A 15,900-nucleotide genomic window follows, 5' to 3' on the forward strand; every position below is an offset into this window, starting at 1 on the left:
TTTCTTTACAGAACAGGCTCCATACAGGCACCTCTTTACACAGCTGCCCTCTCTACAGTCCTATTCTTGGGGGGGGGGGAGGGGGGAGATCCACAAATGCAGTACTTGACTGTTCTGGGCTCTGATTGGCCTGGAGTTTTGAAATTACCCGAAGTTGTTGCTGGCTGTTGCTTCAGTTTCAGCCCAGGAGAAAGAGAGAGAGATCTCTTTTGCTGAAGCTATGTGAACAGATATATGTCTTGATCTCCCCAGGCACTTTCTAGGAAGTATGCAAGTGTTTAGTTAGTGTTATAATTGCTCTATATTTCAGTTACCTGTTATTGTTTGCCAATTGCAATATTTTTTAAAGAGAATAAATATAATTGTTTGTTCGCCCCGTTTGTCTGGACTGATAAAGAATCCTGGTGGTTTGTGTGTTGGGTCTGTGAGTGCTTTCTGGGAACAGTGGGACCCCTGGGAGTGTAGCTCCAGTAACCTAGATATTACTGGGGATAACTGGAGAGTGGGAGACTTGCCAGGAGGCAGTTGTGACCCAGTCGGTGGGAGGAGGGTGCTAGTATAGAGCTTGAGCGCCAGGTGCAGGCAGACCTAAGCTGTACTGGGGCTAGGTCCTCTAAATGGCTGCAGGGTAACCCCAGAGGGGTGGCCAGGCATTTCATGTCAGTATTCTTTCCAGATTCAGAAGCGTCGCCTGCAATGACTCCTATTGTTCAGCCATATAGCTGTAATGGAAGGGGATCAGCAAAAAATTCACACTGCCCTCTGTCAGTTGGAGGGGGGATAGTGGCAATATTGGCCTATGCATGAGATGAAGGTTTAAGGGGAAAAATATTAACAGTAACCATGTAATGTCAGAATATGAAAGCTTAACAGTCAGATCGTGCAAAAATAAAACATTGCTCACCGTGCTCATGGTCCCTGCAGCGGTCCGGAATCGTTTCACCTCCTGGCTTGAATCTGCAGACATCCCTCTCTTTACTGCACTTGAAGCAGAACTCACTCCTTCTCCACTCACAGACTGATCTATTTCAGAGTCCGGCTGAAACATATTCACCAGCAACGCCATAAGTTGAAAGATTCTGGTTTGCTAGCTATGATCTAATTGATCAATGAATTAGTAGCAATAATAAAATGTCACTTGCCTGCTGGTCCTTAATCCTCTGCAATTCCCATTTGATGACCACTTCGGCCAGGTCAACAGCCAGTTTCCTTTGTTCTATGGTGACTGTGGGAGTGAAGCCCAGCCTTTGCATGGCACTGACCATATGCTGGACCAAATGGTGTCGCACTGGATAGTAAACCTGTGAATATGGTTTTGTAATGCTCAGCAAACTAGATTTCCTCTTCTTTCCTTACAACAGAAGCATCAGCCAAGGCAAAGCCCTGGATTCAACAAAAAAAATCAAGACTTTCTGCCAAGAAATCATCCGAGTTTATACTCAGTTCTGTGTATAACAATTAAACCCAAAACAACGTACAGCTATCACTGCCAGTCTCGTGTGTTTTCTAGTAAATTTAAATTGCTTGAAAAATGTCAAACTGACATTTGGAGATCAGAGGCGGTGGGACAAGAATCCCTAGTGCATCTGTGTACCTTGGCGCTGTGGTAGAGGAAGAACCCATTCACAGGGAATCTTCTTAACAACTGGCTACATCATCTATCCACATGGAGTAATTTTATAGAACATTTTCTACATGTAAAGTATGTTTCAGATGCATAAAATGTCTCTTATAAGTGTGCGTTTCACTGTGCAATTTTATAACTATGCATATAGGGAGCACAGTTTGGGCAATGCAGAGGGACAGAGTTGCAATGTACACTTACCCAAGCACACAATACACACACATACCCTCCTTGTGAACCCACTAGGGACAGAGAAAGTACCCCCAGAGAAACAGTATATCAAATCCATGTCCCTCTACCCTTTCTTCAGAGCAGGTGTACATTTGCATGCAACTGAGGCAGACTCCGAGTGTCTATTTTATAATAAACACACATAGGTGTCCATACAAAATCACCACAATCCACATCTATTAAAAACGTTACACTCAGGGCCATGGTCATGAGAGGGAAGAAATGGGGTGAACTGGTTCAACTACCCCAGTGCCCATGCATCAAAAACCACTGATCCTATGGTCCTGGACCAGAGAGGGAAGGGGGGGGGGGGGGAGAGAGAGATTAAAGAGCAGTGGGGATAGGATGGATGCAATCCCCTCCCCCCCCCCCCAACTGCTGCCTCCTGACGCTGTGCAATGTCCTCCAGTTGGCAGGAAGATTTGGAGAGCATAACTTCTAACAACTGTTTCTTCCTTTGCTGGCTTTAACCTGAAGTCTGACTGCACAGATCAAAGTTAACAAAGCAGCAGCAGCAGAAACAAAAAAAATAAGTACATAAAAATAAAAAAAATGCTGCTCTTTGACTCCTCCTGCTGGTGGGAAGAGACTGACAGGGCAGGAAAGAGCTTGATCACACCCAGGATGGTATAAAACAAAAAATGATTGTGTCAGGGGTAGGGGGAACAGGAGAGGTGGGACAGGAGATTTGCCCCTGAAGGGGGTGCAAGAATTGTGCCAGAAAGAAGGGAGGAGGGGCATGCAGTGATTCATCCCAATCCAGCACCATATGTAAGCCGATCATTCAAAATGGCGTCTGCCTCAGATTCGCTGACCCCTATTTTGAAAAACAAAACAAAAAAGAGATGCTCCTTCCCATATGGGGTAAGGGACAGAGTGGAGGCAGTTGGAGTGGAGCCAGCTGGAAGCCCATTGGGGGAGGGTGGGTGTTGGATTGAGCATTTCTCTTCACCATCACAAAATGGGAGCCATAGGTACTGGGTATTTCCATCCCCCAGGAGAAACCCCTTTAGCTCAACTCACAGCGAGTCGTGTCAAGGCGGGCTCTCTGTCTTTCATACCTTGAAATGCTGTACAATTAAATGGAGGATATGAACCAGTTGAGGAACTGTATGCCCTTCCTCCACAATTATTTTCCTTGTCCAGTGGGTCAACATTTGGTGTCCGTCTTCCATGCGAGCAGGAACTGCTGGAGTCAGAATAGCCATCGCTTGTCGAACAATTGCACGAGCCTCCATGGCATGAGCTTTCAGAAGGCTATGAAAAACCTAGAATAGGTAAAATATTTATAAACAAAAACTTTTAAGGAAATCTGACTTTTATTCAGCGAATAAATAAATTCAAAGGTAGTTAATGACTAATGAAATACTGGGCACAAGGCTGATAACTTTTGCTTGGATGTCTCATGTTGTTAGCTCAAAGGCCAACTACATATAGGACTTCTAAGTAAGAATTAGGACATCCAAAGTGGAGGTTTTTCCAGGTATTTTAAGAAGACTTGCATAACACAGTCTCTTGTAAAGCACATATAAGGGCACCAGGAAATAGTCGTGCCAGTGGATCCAGCAGGACAGCCATTTTAGCACACAACACATTCCAAAATAAAGTGGAATCACTCAGGGAGCTGAATACTGTCTGTTAAGTACTGGATTTTATAAACCTGGATATCCACAAAGAACTAAATTAAGAAGCCTAGTGAAAAAAAGTCTTTGTTAAATTTGTGAGTTAGTTTAAAACATCAAATACTTTCATTCACCACTGGCACGCCTGTCACAAAGCAGGCGTCCAGATTTTTTTGAAATATGCATGAGTTGCCACTGCAAAATAGGAAATCAAACCTATAAATGGCAAGTGACCGACTCACCTGCAAATGCGCAGTAGAGACTTCCCTCTCTGTCCTGCCCCCGCATCAAGATGTGATGACGGGGGGAGGGGGGCGGGACAGAGAGGGAAACTGCGCGGAAGGGGAGGGAGGGAACCGCTGTCGTCGCTACCGCTCCCCCCCCCCCCAAGGTAGCCGCTACCGCCCCCCCCCCCCAGAGTCGCCACCACCCCCCCTTCACCCGGCCCGGGCCCTCTCTTCGTTATTCAACTTACAGCAGCGCCGAAACAGCAGCAAGCAGCTCAGCTTCAGCTCCCGTCGGCCTTCCTTCCCTACCTGTGCCCCGCCCTCGCCGACGTGACGTCACACGAGGGCGAGGCACAGGCAGTGAAGGAAGGCCAACGGGAGCTGCTGCTTGCTGCTGTTTTGGCGCTGCTGTAAGTTGAATAACGAAGAGAGGGCCCGGGCCGGGTGAAGGGGGGGTGGGGGGCGACCAGGGTGGGGGGGCGGTAGCGGCTACTTTGGGGGGGGAGGGGACATGGGAGGTCTCAGAAGGAGGGGGGGGGGCCTTGGAGCTGGGAGGGCTGGACTGAAGGGGGCCTTCCAGCTGGCTGGGAAGAAGGCATGGGGGGGGGGGCCGGCCTTAGAACTGGGAGGGAGGGCAGGGGGGCCCTTACAGTTGTGAGGGAATGGGGCCCTTACAGTTGTGAGGGAGAGCAGGGGGCCTTGGAACTGGGAGGGAGGGAAGGGGGCCTTGGGAGCTGGGGGGAGGGCCTGGGGCCTTGGAACTGGGAGGGAGGGAGGGCGGGCAGGGGGCCTTGCAGCTGGGAAGGGGGGAGGACTGGAGCCTTGGAGCTGGGAGGGAGGGACAGAGGGGGCCTTGGAGCTGGCAGGGGGCCTTGCAGCTGCAACGGGAGGGGGGCCTTGGGAAAAAAAAACATTCCACTATGCGCCCGTTTTAACGGGCTTAACGGCTAGTATATGCATAAGTTGCCAGTAGGCCGACAAAATGCCTCCTTCCAAACAGTGTCCCTGCGGTTCCAAACATGTAAAGCAAGACTGATGACCTGCAACAGGAGTTCTCTGCAGACCATTAGCCTAACACAGACACATGGAAGATGACATCAACCAATGGCTGCCAACCCAGACCACTATTCCCTCACACGCTCAGTTAGGCATGCTCTGAATCTCCTGCATTACCCTCACTGCTCCAGTCCGTCATCAAGCTATTTGTCTTTAGATCTACATTGTATCTCCTTTGCAAGGAGAGCACATCTGCATTAGGTTGAGGTCTACTAAGAACCCTCAGCACTCAACTTTGGAATGGGCTGCCTCGAGAGATCAAATTCACTTCAGATCACCCGACCTTCAAGAAGCGTCTCAAGACCTTCCTTTTTGGCAGAGCATACGCCAAGAGCCCTACAGGAGCCACGCCCTTTTAGCCCATAGCGCGCTCTGTGTGGAGTGGAGGAGCAGCCTAGCGGTTAATGCAGCGGACTTTGGTCCTGGGGAACTGAGATCGATTCCCGCTGCAGCTCCTTGTGACTCTGGGTAAAGTCACTTAACCCTCCGTCGCCCCAGATAGATCGCTTTGGATGTGGTTGCACAAACTGTAGAAAAGCGGTATAATTTATCACCTACCCTCTCTCCTTTTCTTCATCGGTCATTTCTCTCTCCCACCTGTGACCTTGTCTACTGTACTTTGTACTATTGTTTGCTTATTAACTATTGTACGCCACATTGAGCCTGCCCTTGGGCGGGAATATTGTGGTATATAAGTGTCATAAATAAAATAAAATAAACCCTCATTACAGGTAAGCAAGGAGAAATTAGGTCTTATCTGATCATTTTTTTCCATGAGTCCTTTTCTATCTCTACCTGTTGGTTGATGGGAACAACTATTCCACAGGTTCTGAAATAGTGGGAAGCTATGCGATGGAATCTTGTTTTCTCTGTAGACAGTCAGTGCAAGGGAAAGAAAGCCAGCAGATCAATGTCACAACAAAAAGATTTTATTGAAGATACCGTGTATGAACAAATCGCCCGACACAGGCCGTGTTTCGCCCACCTAGGGCTGCGTCAGGGGCTACAATGAACAAATATATAATAATTATCATAGATCATAATAAATAAAATATAACACACATACGAACATAATATATCAAATATATGAATTGACAAAAAACAATTAATAAAATATGGAATATTACTAGGTATACATAGAGAGTATACTAGAATAATTACATGAATAAACGTATCGATACGCACTGTCCAATATAAATAATATATATATATACATGTACATAAAAGAGCATATATAAGAAAATATATATATAAAAAGTATATATAATGCAACAATTGTATGACAGTGCATATAAACATATATATAAAAGCATAATGAAATCTGACATCACGTAACAGTGCCTGTTACGTGATGTCAGATTTCATTATGCTTTTATATATATGTTTATATGCACTGTCATACAATTGTTGCATTATATATACTTCTTTTATATATATATTTTCTTATATATGCTCTTTTATGTACATGTATATATATATATTATTTATATTGGACAGTGCGTATCGATACGTTTATTCATGTAATTATTCTAGTATACTCTCTATGTATACCTAGTAATATTCCATATTTTATTAATTGTTTTTTGTCAATTCATATATTTGATATATTATGTTCGTATGTGTGTTATATTTTATTTATTATGATCTATGATAATTATTATATATTTGTTCATTGTAGCCCCTGACGCAGCCCTAGGTGGGCGAAACACGGCCTGTGTCGGCCGATTTGTTCATACACGGTATCTTCAATAAAATCTTTTTGTTGTGACATTGATCTGCTGGCTTTCTTTCCCATATTGGATTTTGCAGATCGTTTGCCTTGTTGTTTTTTTGGGACAGTCAGTGTAATGCAACCACACTGAAAATGATTCCAAAACTGTAGGTTGTTTATATTCTTTGGATAGTAACCCGCATAATATTAACATTTCTTCTGGATAGTAAACCGAATAATAAACACAGGGTGGATGAAAAATCAATTGTGACAACAGGTTTTGAAGTACAAACTGACTACAGACACTGTCCAACCTGGAGGAAATATCTAAACAATGTTTGGTGAGAGTATGAAACAGGGGCGTAGCTACTATGGGGCCACGGGACCAAAGTCCACCACCCTAAGCACTAGGCCACTCCTCCACTCTATTTGAGAGAGAGTCTGGATTTGTTTGTATTAGTGACAATATGCCAAGGCAGCAGGGCATGTTTGAGAAGTGGAGCATTTCTCTGGGTATATTCTTGCCAATTCTTATCCACCTGTTTTTTTTTTTTTCCAACCTATGCATGCAACTTTATGTTGCTGTTTGATTTACACAGGTAAATATTCTGCAACTCAGATGCAGGAAAAGAAACTACCTTGCCACATCCAATGAGCTGCCTGTGCCTGAAGTGAGAATCGAACTCAGTTCCTCAGTTCCCCAGGACCAAAGTCCACCACCCTAACCACTAGGCCACTCCTCCACTCCATATCTGCTCGATTAGCTGCTCCCAGGCCAGACGACATGCACTGGCTAATACACTGAACTGCCATGAAACCACCAAGATATTTTCATCTCAGATATTCAGGTTTGTATTTCCTATTTCTTGACAACTTTATTCTTGGAAATATATTACCAAGTGAAAGATAGAATACGTAAGGTACTGTCTTATCATTCATCAGACTTTATATTCAAAAGTGCCTTGGAGTGGAGTAGTGGCCTAGTGGTTAGGGTGGTGGACTTTGGTCCTGGGGAACTGAGCAACTGAGTTTGATTCCTGACACAGGCAGCTCCTTGTGACTCTGGGCAAGTCACTTAACCCTCCATTGCCCCATGTAAGCCGCATTGAGCCTGCCATGAGTGGGAAAGCGCAGGGTACAAATGTAACAAAAAAAAAAATGCCTTGCAGTAAATGTTAATTCTTCTGCCCTCCCCAATCCAATAGAATGTTCCACACACTCATACAGTTAGGGAGAGAAGAAATGAAGGCCACGCAAAGAGAAGAAAATAGTATTTTTATTTACTTACCAAGCTAGAAAAACAGACTACAGTTCTTTTCTCATGAGAGAGGTACAAAAGCTGCACACAGGTACTATCTTTGAGTACTTCTCCAATTTGGTCGTGCTAGCTATCACTTTTTATATTGTTCAATCATTATACAGCTCAAACAGTTCGTTAGCATTAGTTTCGACCACAATGTTGCTAAACATTAGTTTCGACCACGGATCAAGATTATTAGAAAGGTCTAAGGCAACATCATACCGATTAGCATGTTCCACTTGCTACATCAGGTTCCACTTCGCCAGCAACCATTTATCTATGCTTCCAGGCATGTAAACTGCAAAAAGCCCCTAAACTACATTCTTTCGTAAACACCTTGTTTGGAAACTCGCTTCATGTTCCTCTTTCTGCAAGCCTGTCACAAGAGCTCATGAGCCTCTGGGTCACACAGAGGGTATGATTTTTAGGTCAGGCTGACAGCTTCAGGCCTCTTGACCTGTTTTTGGAAAGGCCTAGATAGGTCCATTATTTACAGCAGCTTCTTTGTCCTAAGAGGACTTTAAGATCAGAGACTGCAATGCGATTAAGGGTATATACAGTGATCAGAGTACACTATGAGAGCACAAGATCTTCAGCCTTTTCAGTGACTGGTTCATGTTGCCAAGACAGTTGCCCTTATATGCAAACAAGCCTCAATTCAAAAAAGCTGTTAAAAACGTATTCTTTGCGCAGGCTTTTCTTTAAAGGGTGTAATTTATGTTAATAAAGACAAGGCAGCTCTATTTATGTGGGAAAGATCATTACTTAAGATGTTAATAAATCTGCTTGAGGATTAGCATTTGAATGGCAGAAAGAAGATTAACAAAGGATAACGTATTAGCAGCACCACTGATCTTGTTTGATATCTGTGTATTGCATATTTTTTAATGTGAATGTATTTGCTGTAAGTGCTTAGATTTTAAGTGGGTTATACATTTTTCAAATAAATAAGTAAGAAAGAAAGTAAGTTCAGGATCCACTTTTTTTTTTGTTTGTTACATTTGTACCCCGCGCTTTCCCACTCGTGGCAGGCTCAATGCGGTTTACATATTATTTACAGGTACTTATTTGAACCTGGGGCAATGGAGGGTTAAGTGACTTCCCCAGAGTCACAAGGAGCTGCCTGTGCCTGACGTGGGACTCGAACTCAGTTCCTCAGGACCAAAGTCCACCACCCTAACCACTAAACCACTGTTGCTACTATTGGAGATTCTACATGGAATGTTGCTATTCCACTAGCAACATTCCATGTAGACGTCGGCCCTTGCAGATCACCAATGTGGCCTATTCCACTAGCAACATTCCATGTAGAAGGCTGCGCAGGCTTCTGTTTCTGTGAGTCTGACGTCCTGCACGTACGTCAGACTCACAGAAACAGAAGCCTGCGCAGCCTTCTACATGGAATGTTGCTAGTGGAATAGCAACATTCCATGTAGAATCTCCAATAGTAGGCAACATTCCATGTAGAATCTCCAATAGTATCTATTTTATTTTTGTTACATTTGTACTCTGTGCTTTCCCACTCATGGCAGGCTCAATGTGGCTTACATGGGGCAATGGAGGGTTAAGTGACTTACCCAGAGTCACAAGGAGCTGCCTGTGCCTGAAGTGGGAATCGAAGTCAGTTCCTCAGTTCCCCAGGACCAAAGTCCACCACCCTAACCACTAGGCCACTCCTCCACTCCACTTTGAGCAGAATATTAAGAATGAATAACAAATAAAAATGATGCATGCAGTTATTTCCTCCTACATCATTCAGTATCCTTCATGAAATAATTTACTGTGATCAATATGGATCATAAAGGACAACAATTCGAGACCGACTGAATTTCAGGTTTGGTTTCGGCGCCAGAACCATCCCAAAATCCACTTTCAGCCTTGTTTTGGTTGGAAATGCCAGTGCACCTTTGGCTGAAACAAAACTTTTTTTGTGCTAGGACTCTCCTCCTCCTCCCCACTCCCGAATCGAAAGAGCTCCCACTTGCTCCCTCATGAACAGAAGCTGCTCCCTCCCGGATCCACAAGTAGGTCCCCCCAGGCCTACCGCACTGCACTGGTGGTCTAGAGGCTAGTTGCGGCTGTGCGATCCAAAGTCACTCCTGCCAATGCCGTCTCCATGGTCAAGACAGATAGTTGGGGCAGGAGCAATCTGCAGTCGCCCCTACCCGTGCTGGCAATAATTCCAAAATGGCTGCCACTTCCCCACTTCTCCACTACTGCCAACTCCAGACTTCGCGCCTTCTGTCTCGCTGCACCCTACGCCTGGAATAAACTTCCTGAGCCCCTACGTGTGGCCCCATCCTTGGCCACTTTTAAATCTAGACTGAAAGCCCACCTCTTTAACATTGCTTTTGACTCGTAACCACTTGTAACCACTCGCCTCCACCTACCCTCCTCTCTTCCTTCCCGTTCACATTAATTGATTTGATTACTTATTTTATTTTATTTTTTTTTTGTCTATTAGATTGTAAGCTCTTTGAGCAGGGACTGTCTTTCTTCTATGTTTGTGCAGCGCTGCGTATGCCTTGTAGCGCTATAGAAGTGATAAATAGTAATAGTAGTAGTCTCTTGTAACCAGAGCTAATATTGTGATGTCATAATGCCTCAGGCCACCAATAAGAGCCAACCTCATCAGTGATGTCACAATGGCTTGATTGTCCTATACTTGGCTTACTTTTATTACATAGCTCTTTGAGCAGGGACTGTCTTTCTTCTATGTTTGTGCAGCGCTGCGTATGCCTTGTAGCGCTATAGAAATGCTAAATAGTAGTAGTAGTAGTAGTAATCTTATGAGACTGCTGCTGGAGGTCACAGCAGCCATTTTGACTGTGGAGACAGAATGAGCAGAAAAAGTTTGAGGAACTGTTCCTGTACCAACTAGCCAGTAGACCACCACGGCAATATGGTTGGCCTAGGGGTGTGTGGAGGAGAAAATGAGAGCCTCGAAGTTAGGAGGAGGGCAGTGAAGGCTGAGGGATGGGGAGAGAGAACTTTAGAAGGCAGAATGATGCTAGAGGGCAGAGAACAACTGGGAGTGTTCACCCTGGAGAAGGAGTAGAGAAAGCCAGGGACTGAACTTACCAGGGGGTTATAAGCTAAGAGAAATGCCAGAGGATGAGGTTACAGCAGTTAGCATATCTGGGTTTAAAAAGGTTTGGACAAGTTTCTGGAGGAAAAGTCCATAGTCTGGTATTGAGATATAGATATAGGGGAAGCCACTGCTGTCCCTGAGATAGGTAGCAAGGAATCTTGCTATTATTTAGGATTCTGCCAGGTTCTTGTGACCTGGATTGGTCACTGTTGGAAGCAGGATACTGGGCTAGAAAGATCAATGGTCTGATTGGGGAGGGGGGCGGCAGAGGAGGGAGAGAAAAAGAGTGGGGTATTTCCCAGTACAGGGCCTTGACTGGTTTCAGTTTTGGCTGAAACTTGAAAAAATTGTTTCAGTCACCCTCTAACCCACCGAACTCACATCCTGTCAGACTGTCGCTGGAATGCTTTGATGTTTCACTTATAAATACTGTTATTTATCAACATTTGCTTATTTCCGATCTGATGAAGAAGGGTTACCTTTGAAAGCTAGTCAAAAAATGTATTAAGTTAATCCAATAAAAAAGGTATCATCTTATTTTCTTTTCTATGTTTTATTTTCTTTTATTTCTATTGATTACAGTTGCCCTCTAAAAATAATGTCCCTTGTTGCAATGTTTTACTACCTCTAAATTACTAAGATCAAAAACATTCGAGCACTCTAATGCAGTGACGTAGCTACGTGGGGCCTGAGGGGGCCTGGGCCCCCATAGATTTAGCACTGGCCCCTGTGCCGACGATCCCCTTGAACCAGTGGTGTGCTGGAGCAGGTTCTCGAGAGCCATTTGTTAAGTTTTTAAGAATTTTGGGAGCCAGTTCTCCATGGCTACTTTAACAAATGGATCCCAAAATGTGGGCTTGGGCCCCTCCTGAATTCTCTTTTACTTTGCTGGCGAGAGAGAGGCCCCTGTTAACAATTTACCAGCACACCCCTGCCTTGAACCCCCCCCCCCCCCCGCCACCAACCCTCCCCCGCCGTCGCCGCCCGCCCCGCCGCCGCATCAGATACCTTGTTTGCTGGCGGGGGTCCCTGAACCCCGCCAGCCGAAGAGAGTCTTCTTCAGCGCCGGAGTAGCGCCTTCGTTCAACGAAGTTCCTGGTGTGATCAGCTGTTTCTGATGCCTTACGCGGAGCAGGCAGTGACGGCGAGGGAGGGTTGGTGGCGGGAGGGGGGTTCAATGGGGTCATCGGCGGGGGGGGGGGGGTCCAATGTGGCGGCAGCTGGGGGGGGGCGGCTAAACAGTGCCCCCCCACCTCGGGCTCTGCCCCCCCCCCCGGCGAGGTCTGGCTACGCCCCTGCTCTAATGTAAGATCAGCTCCAACTAATCCATAATTATCAAATATTCAGTTTTTCCTACAATGTACAAATTCATCATTATAGCAGGTAGTATTTCACTCCCAGTCCGAGTACTTCAAACAGCGATATGAATATGCATGCGATAGCTTTGTGCACAAACCACCTCCATTGTATACAAATCTATTTCATGCACATTCAATAGGGAGATCCTGAAAACCTGCCTAGTTTGCGGCCCTTGAGGACTGGGAGTGAATACCACCGGCAAAGAGCGGCACATGCATACACGGTACCTGAAGGACGATCTTTTTGTGAATGGCAAACTTTGCGATGATATGTGCCAGCAGCAAGTGGCCACTGTACTTGCAGGCTGGGTCCACACAGGCCTTGGAAAGCAAGCACGGCCAGGCGAAGGTCATGAGGCGTCGCAACTTGCTGTTCCGGTTCTTGTTGTTATCGTGGATGTGGTGGGGCGCGTGCTCAACAAGAAGAGTAGCAAATTGCAGCAGGTAAATTCTGAGGGAATCCAGCATGTCGATCTGTTTCTCAGGGTCAAGTACCTGCTCATTGGAATAAAGGGGGAGATTTTTATTTATTTATTTGTAGCATTTTTATCCCACATTTTCCCAACAATTTGCAGGCTCAATGTGGCTTTACATTTGCCGTAATGGTGGTTGCCCATTTCCGGGTAACAGAATTACAAATGGTGATGTGTTAAGTTGCATACATACATGGTAACATACATGTAACATAACATACGTGAACAGATCATGGTATAGATATATATCATGTGCATATACTGTATATGTTAAGGAAGAATAAATTACGGTAATACATGAAAGTTCCTGAGTACGAAATTGGGTTGTATCATTCTTTAGGTCATCGACTATGGAGAGACCTTATTCCACATAGAGATTGAAGTGGTTATGCTTATTCATTAGTGGTAAGGAGGTTGATCAGTCAAGTGATAAGATTTCAATTATGTCTATGTCGTGTAAAGTCATATTTTTTGGTGTTTAAGATGGGTGTTTATGAGGAAGGAAGGACAAGAGATTATGTTGCATCCAACTTTACACCAACAGTGCTCAGCTCTGATCATGGAGTTATTTCTGCAGCAAGCCATGACCCAAAAGCCATCCTCAGTGATCACCTTTTCAAGTTTTACAACTACTACTTATCATTTCTATAGCGCTACTAGACGCACGCAGTGCTGTACACTTTTAGAATTTAGATATAGATCCATTTTACTATCTTTTTGAAATATTCTGTGATGTAAGAGAGTCACACACGTCTCCAAACCCTAGTGGAGAATCACTGTGCAAACCAGACTACAGAGATTATCAGGGCTAGGAAAATCCCAGCTGCCTGATCACTTTGGGTGTCTAAAATTCCACACCTAGCACAAGCATAGGTCCAAAGTGGAGGAGCCACTGCTGTGCTGGCAGGGCCACAGGGACTATTCTGGAATGGCTGCTGGACAGAGTTTGGCGAGAGCCACAAATGGGAGCAGTGTAGGGATAAGTACTAGCTGGCTGTGAAAACTAAGTCAGATTAGCTGTGCGAATGGTGCTGGTAGACTGCAAGGACTACCAAGGGGAGCTGAAAGCTACTGCAGCCACCCCCTGCTCCTGGATCGCAGACCAGAAGAAACTGGGGAAGGAGATGAAAGAAGAGAAGGGGAAAAGGTTTGAAGTGATGGGAACAGCCAAAAATGTAAAAGAAACAACAAATAATAAGCAAATATAAATAATGTTTAAAAACAGACAGGGAGCATTTAAAACGTTTCTACAATACTTTTGCTTGTGAGCTATAGAGCTTTCTTTTCAAGTTTATTGTATACGTAATATATCGCTCCTGAGAAAAACCATCAAAGTGGTTTACAATTCCAAATAACAAAAATAAGAAATGAAAGAGATCAGTTCTGCTGCACACCACCCCCCACCAACCCAATACACCTAAGCCCCAAAGGTTTGGTGGAATAATGTTAATAAATATGTTTCCATAAATAAAATAAGACAGGGGCCACATTAGCATAAAAACAAAAAAAAGGGCAGAGGAAACTATAGCGAATATTTTTTCCTTGTGTCTATAAATCTTGGCTGGCAACCAGGGGTTCTTTAAAAAAAAAAAACGGGGGGGGGGGGGGGGGGAGAAGTTTCTTCCACTGGAGAGGGTTACTGCTGATGTGGCTATCCAAAGTTTGTTGTTACCTTGGTTATAAATACGCTGGTGATGCTTTCTGGATTGTCCCCTTCAGGATTTGGAGGTCCCAAGAGCTGTTCACCTTCATTTTTTTCAAAACTATACAGGAAGGCAGGGTTCAGGATATGTTGTAGAACCTACAAAAGGGTATTGAGAATTATCATTATTCCTTGTGTAAGGAAGGAAGGAAAGAAAGTAACTCCCCACACCCGAAAGAGAGGATTTTATCGGTTTAGCTTGTACACATGATTCTGCACTATTACAGAGCTATTTGATGGATATGAAGTCATAATTTCATAAGGAATTCACAGATATTGATGAGTTTAAACCATGCAATAAACAGGCTAAAATATTTATGCAACCTGAACATATGGATTTCTGATCATGTGGTCCACTTCAAAAAATGTAGGTGCTCACCCTCGTGGATTTGTAATCATGCAGCCCACTGTTGAAACAGCTTGGACATCCCTACCTACGATAATACAGTGCTAATTTACAGCACCATTCTTAAAGCAAACAAGGCCTGGCATTGAATATCCAGGCTCAGGTTTAGCCCGCCGGTGGTCAGCAACTTATAAATCACCGACTGCTTCAGGCTGAACAGTACCTCTAAAGTTTATAGATTTTCACTTCAGAAAGCCAGATGAATTAGTTATAACCTGTTAAGATCTTCTTGGGTATGTTTTCCAGTTAATTCAGCAAATATTCTACCGAAGTTTTGTCAGAAGGAACTGAACACACACAAACAGCTAAAACACCTTCCTTCCCTCATCCCTCTAAAAAACATAAATAATAATAAAAATAACAGAAATTAAAAAGTTTCTACCTTAGATTTCAGCTCATCTCCAAAATTAGGATCATTAAAATCAACGAAGCGGAAGAAAAGATTACGCTTTTGGAGAATGCTGTAATTCTTGGGGATCTCCTCCTCCATGTATTCCTTTAAGAAAGTCATATTGCACAGGAAACGACCTGTAAAGGCTCGAAGCAGCTGAAAGAGCAATTCTATGTCTGTATAATTCCGCCTAGAAGAGGACAGAAAGTACTGTGAGACTCCAGCAATCTGCACACATTTCAACACCTTAGCTGCTGGTTCTGATCAACAAATTTATTATCAAGGAACTGAGACTTCATATTGCTGGAGACCTTACTCCCAATAGTACATACTTTCAAGGGCTGAAAGTTCTTGACAGCAACTCAGAGGTAAACAGAATAATATGATGACTATAGATCAAGACTTGCATTAATCAAATACACAGACAGTGCAAGAGTTATGGGTACCCTGGGTTAGGGTTACCATATTTTGTCCCCCCAAAAGGAGGACACATGCCCCGCCCCCTTTCACACCTGCCCCCTGTCACATTTTCCCCTGTCCCCTGTCACACACCCTGTCACTCCCCTTCCCCGTCAGCCCCCTCCCCTTACCTTACTACTGCCCTGGTGGTCTAGTGACCTCTTCGGGGCAGGAAAGAGCCCCCTCTTTCCTGCCCGAAGCGCTGCCCTGCATGCATCCTTCCTGTTCGTGATCTCGGCGCCTATTCAA

The 15,900-nt window shown here is 44.6% G+C and overlaps 1 protein-coding gene across 1 annotated transcript in view; it reads right to left on the minus strand.

Moving 5' to 3' along the window:
* The window catches only part of TRRAP (transformation/transcription domain associated protein), a 342,568-nt gene that overhangs the window by 191,288 nt on the left and 135,380 nt on the right, over positions 1-15,900 (minus strand). The window contains exons 35-40 of the mRNA XM_030212524.1: positions 15,184-15,382; positions 14,366-14,494; positions 12,449-12,715; positions 2,917-3,123; positions 1,143-1,301; positions 905-1,039 (exon numbers count right to left, since the gene is read on the minus strand). Of these exons, the coding sequence (XP_030068384.1) occupies positions 905-1,039; positions 1,143-1,301; positions 2,917-3,123; positions 12,449-12,715; positions 14,366-14,494; positions 15,184-15,382 (1,096 nt within the window). The remainder of the gene's footprint in view (positions 1-904; positions 1,040-1,142; positions 1,302-2,916; positions 3,124-12,448; positions 12,716-14,365; positions 14,495-15,183; positions 15,383-15,900) is intronic.

The sequence above is a fragment of the Microcaecilia unicolor genome, chromosome 8 (assembly GCF_901765095.1).
Source record: "Microcaecilia unicolor chromosome 8, aMicUni1.1, whole genome shotgun sequence".
Lineage (NCBI taxonomy): Eukaryota > Metazoa > Chordata > Amphibia > Gymnophiona > Siphonopidae > Microcaecilia > Microcaecilia unicolor.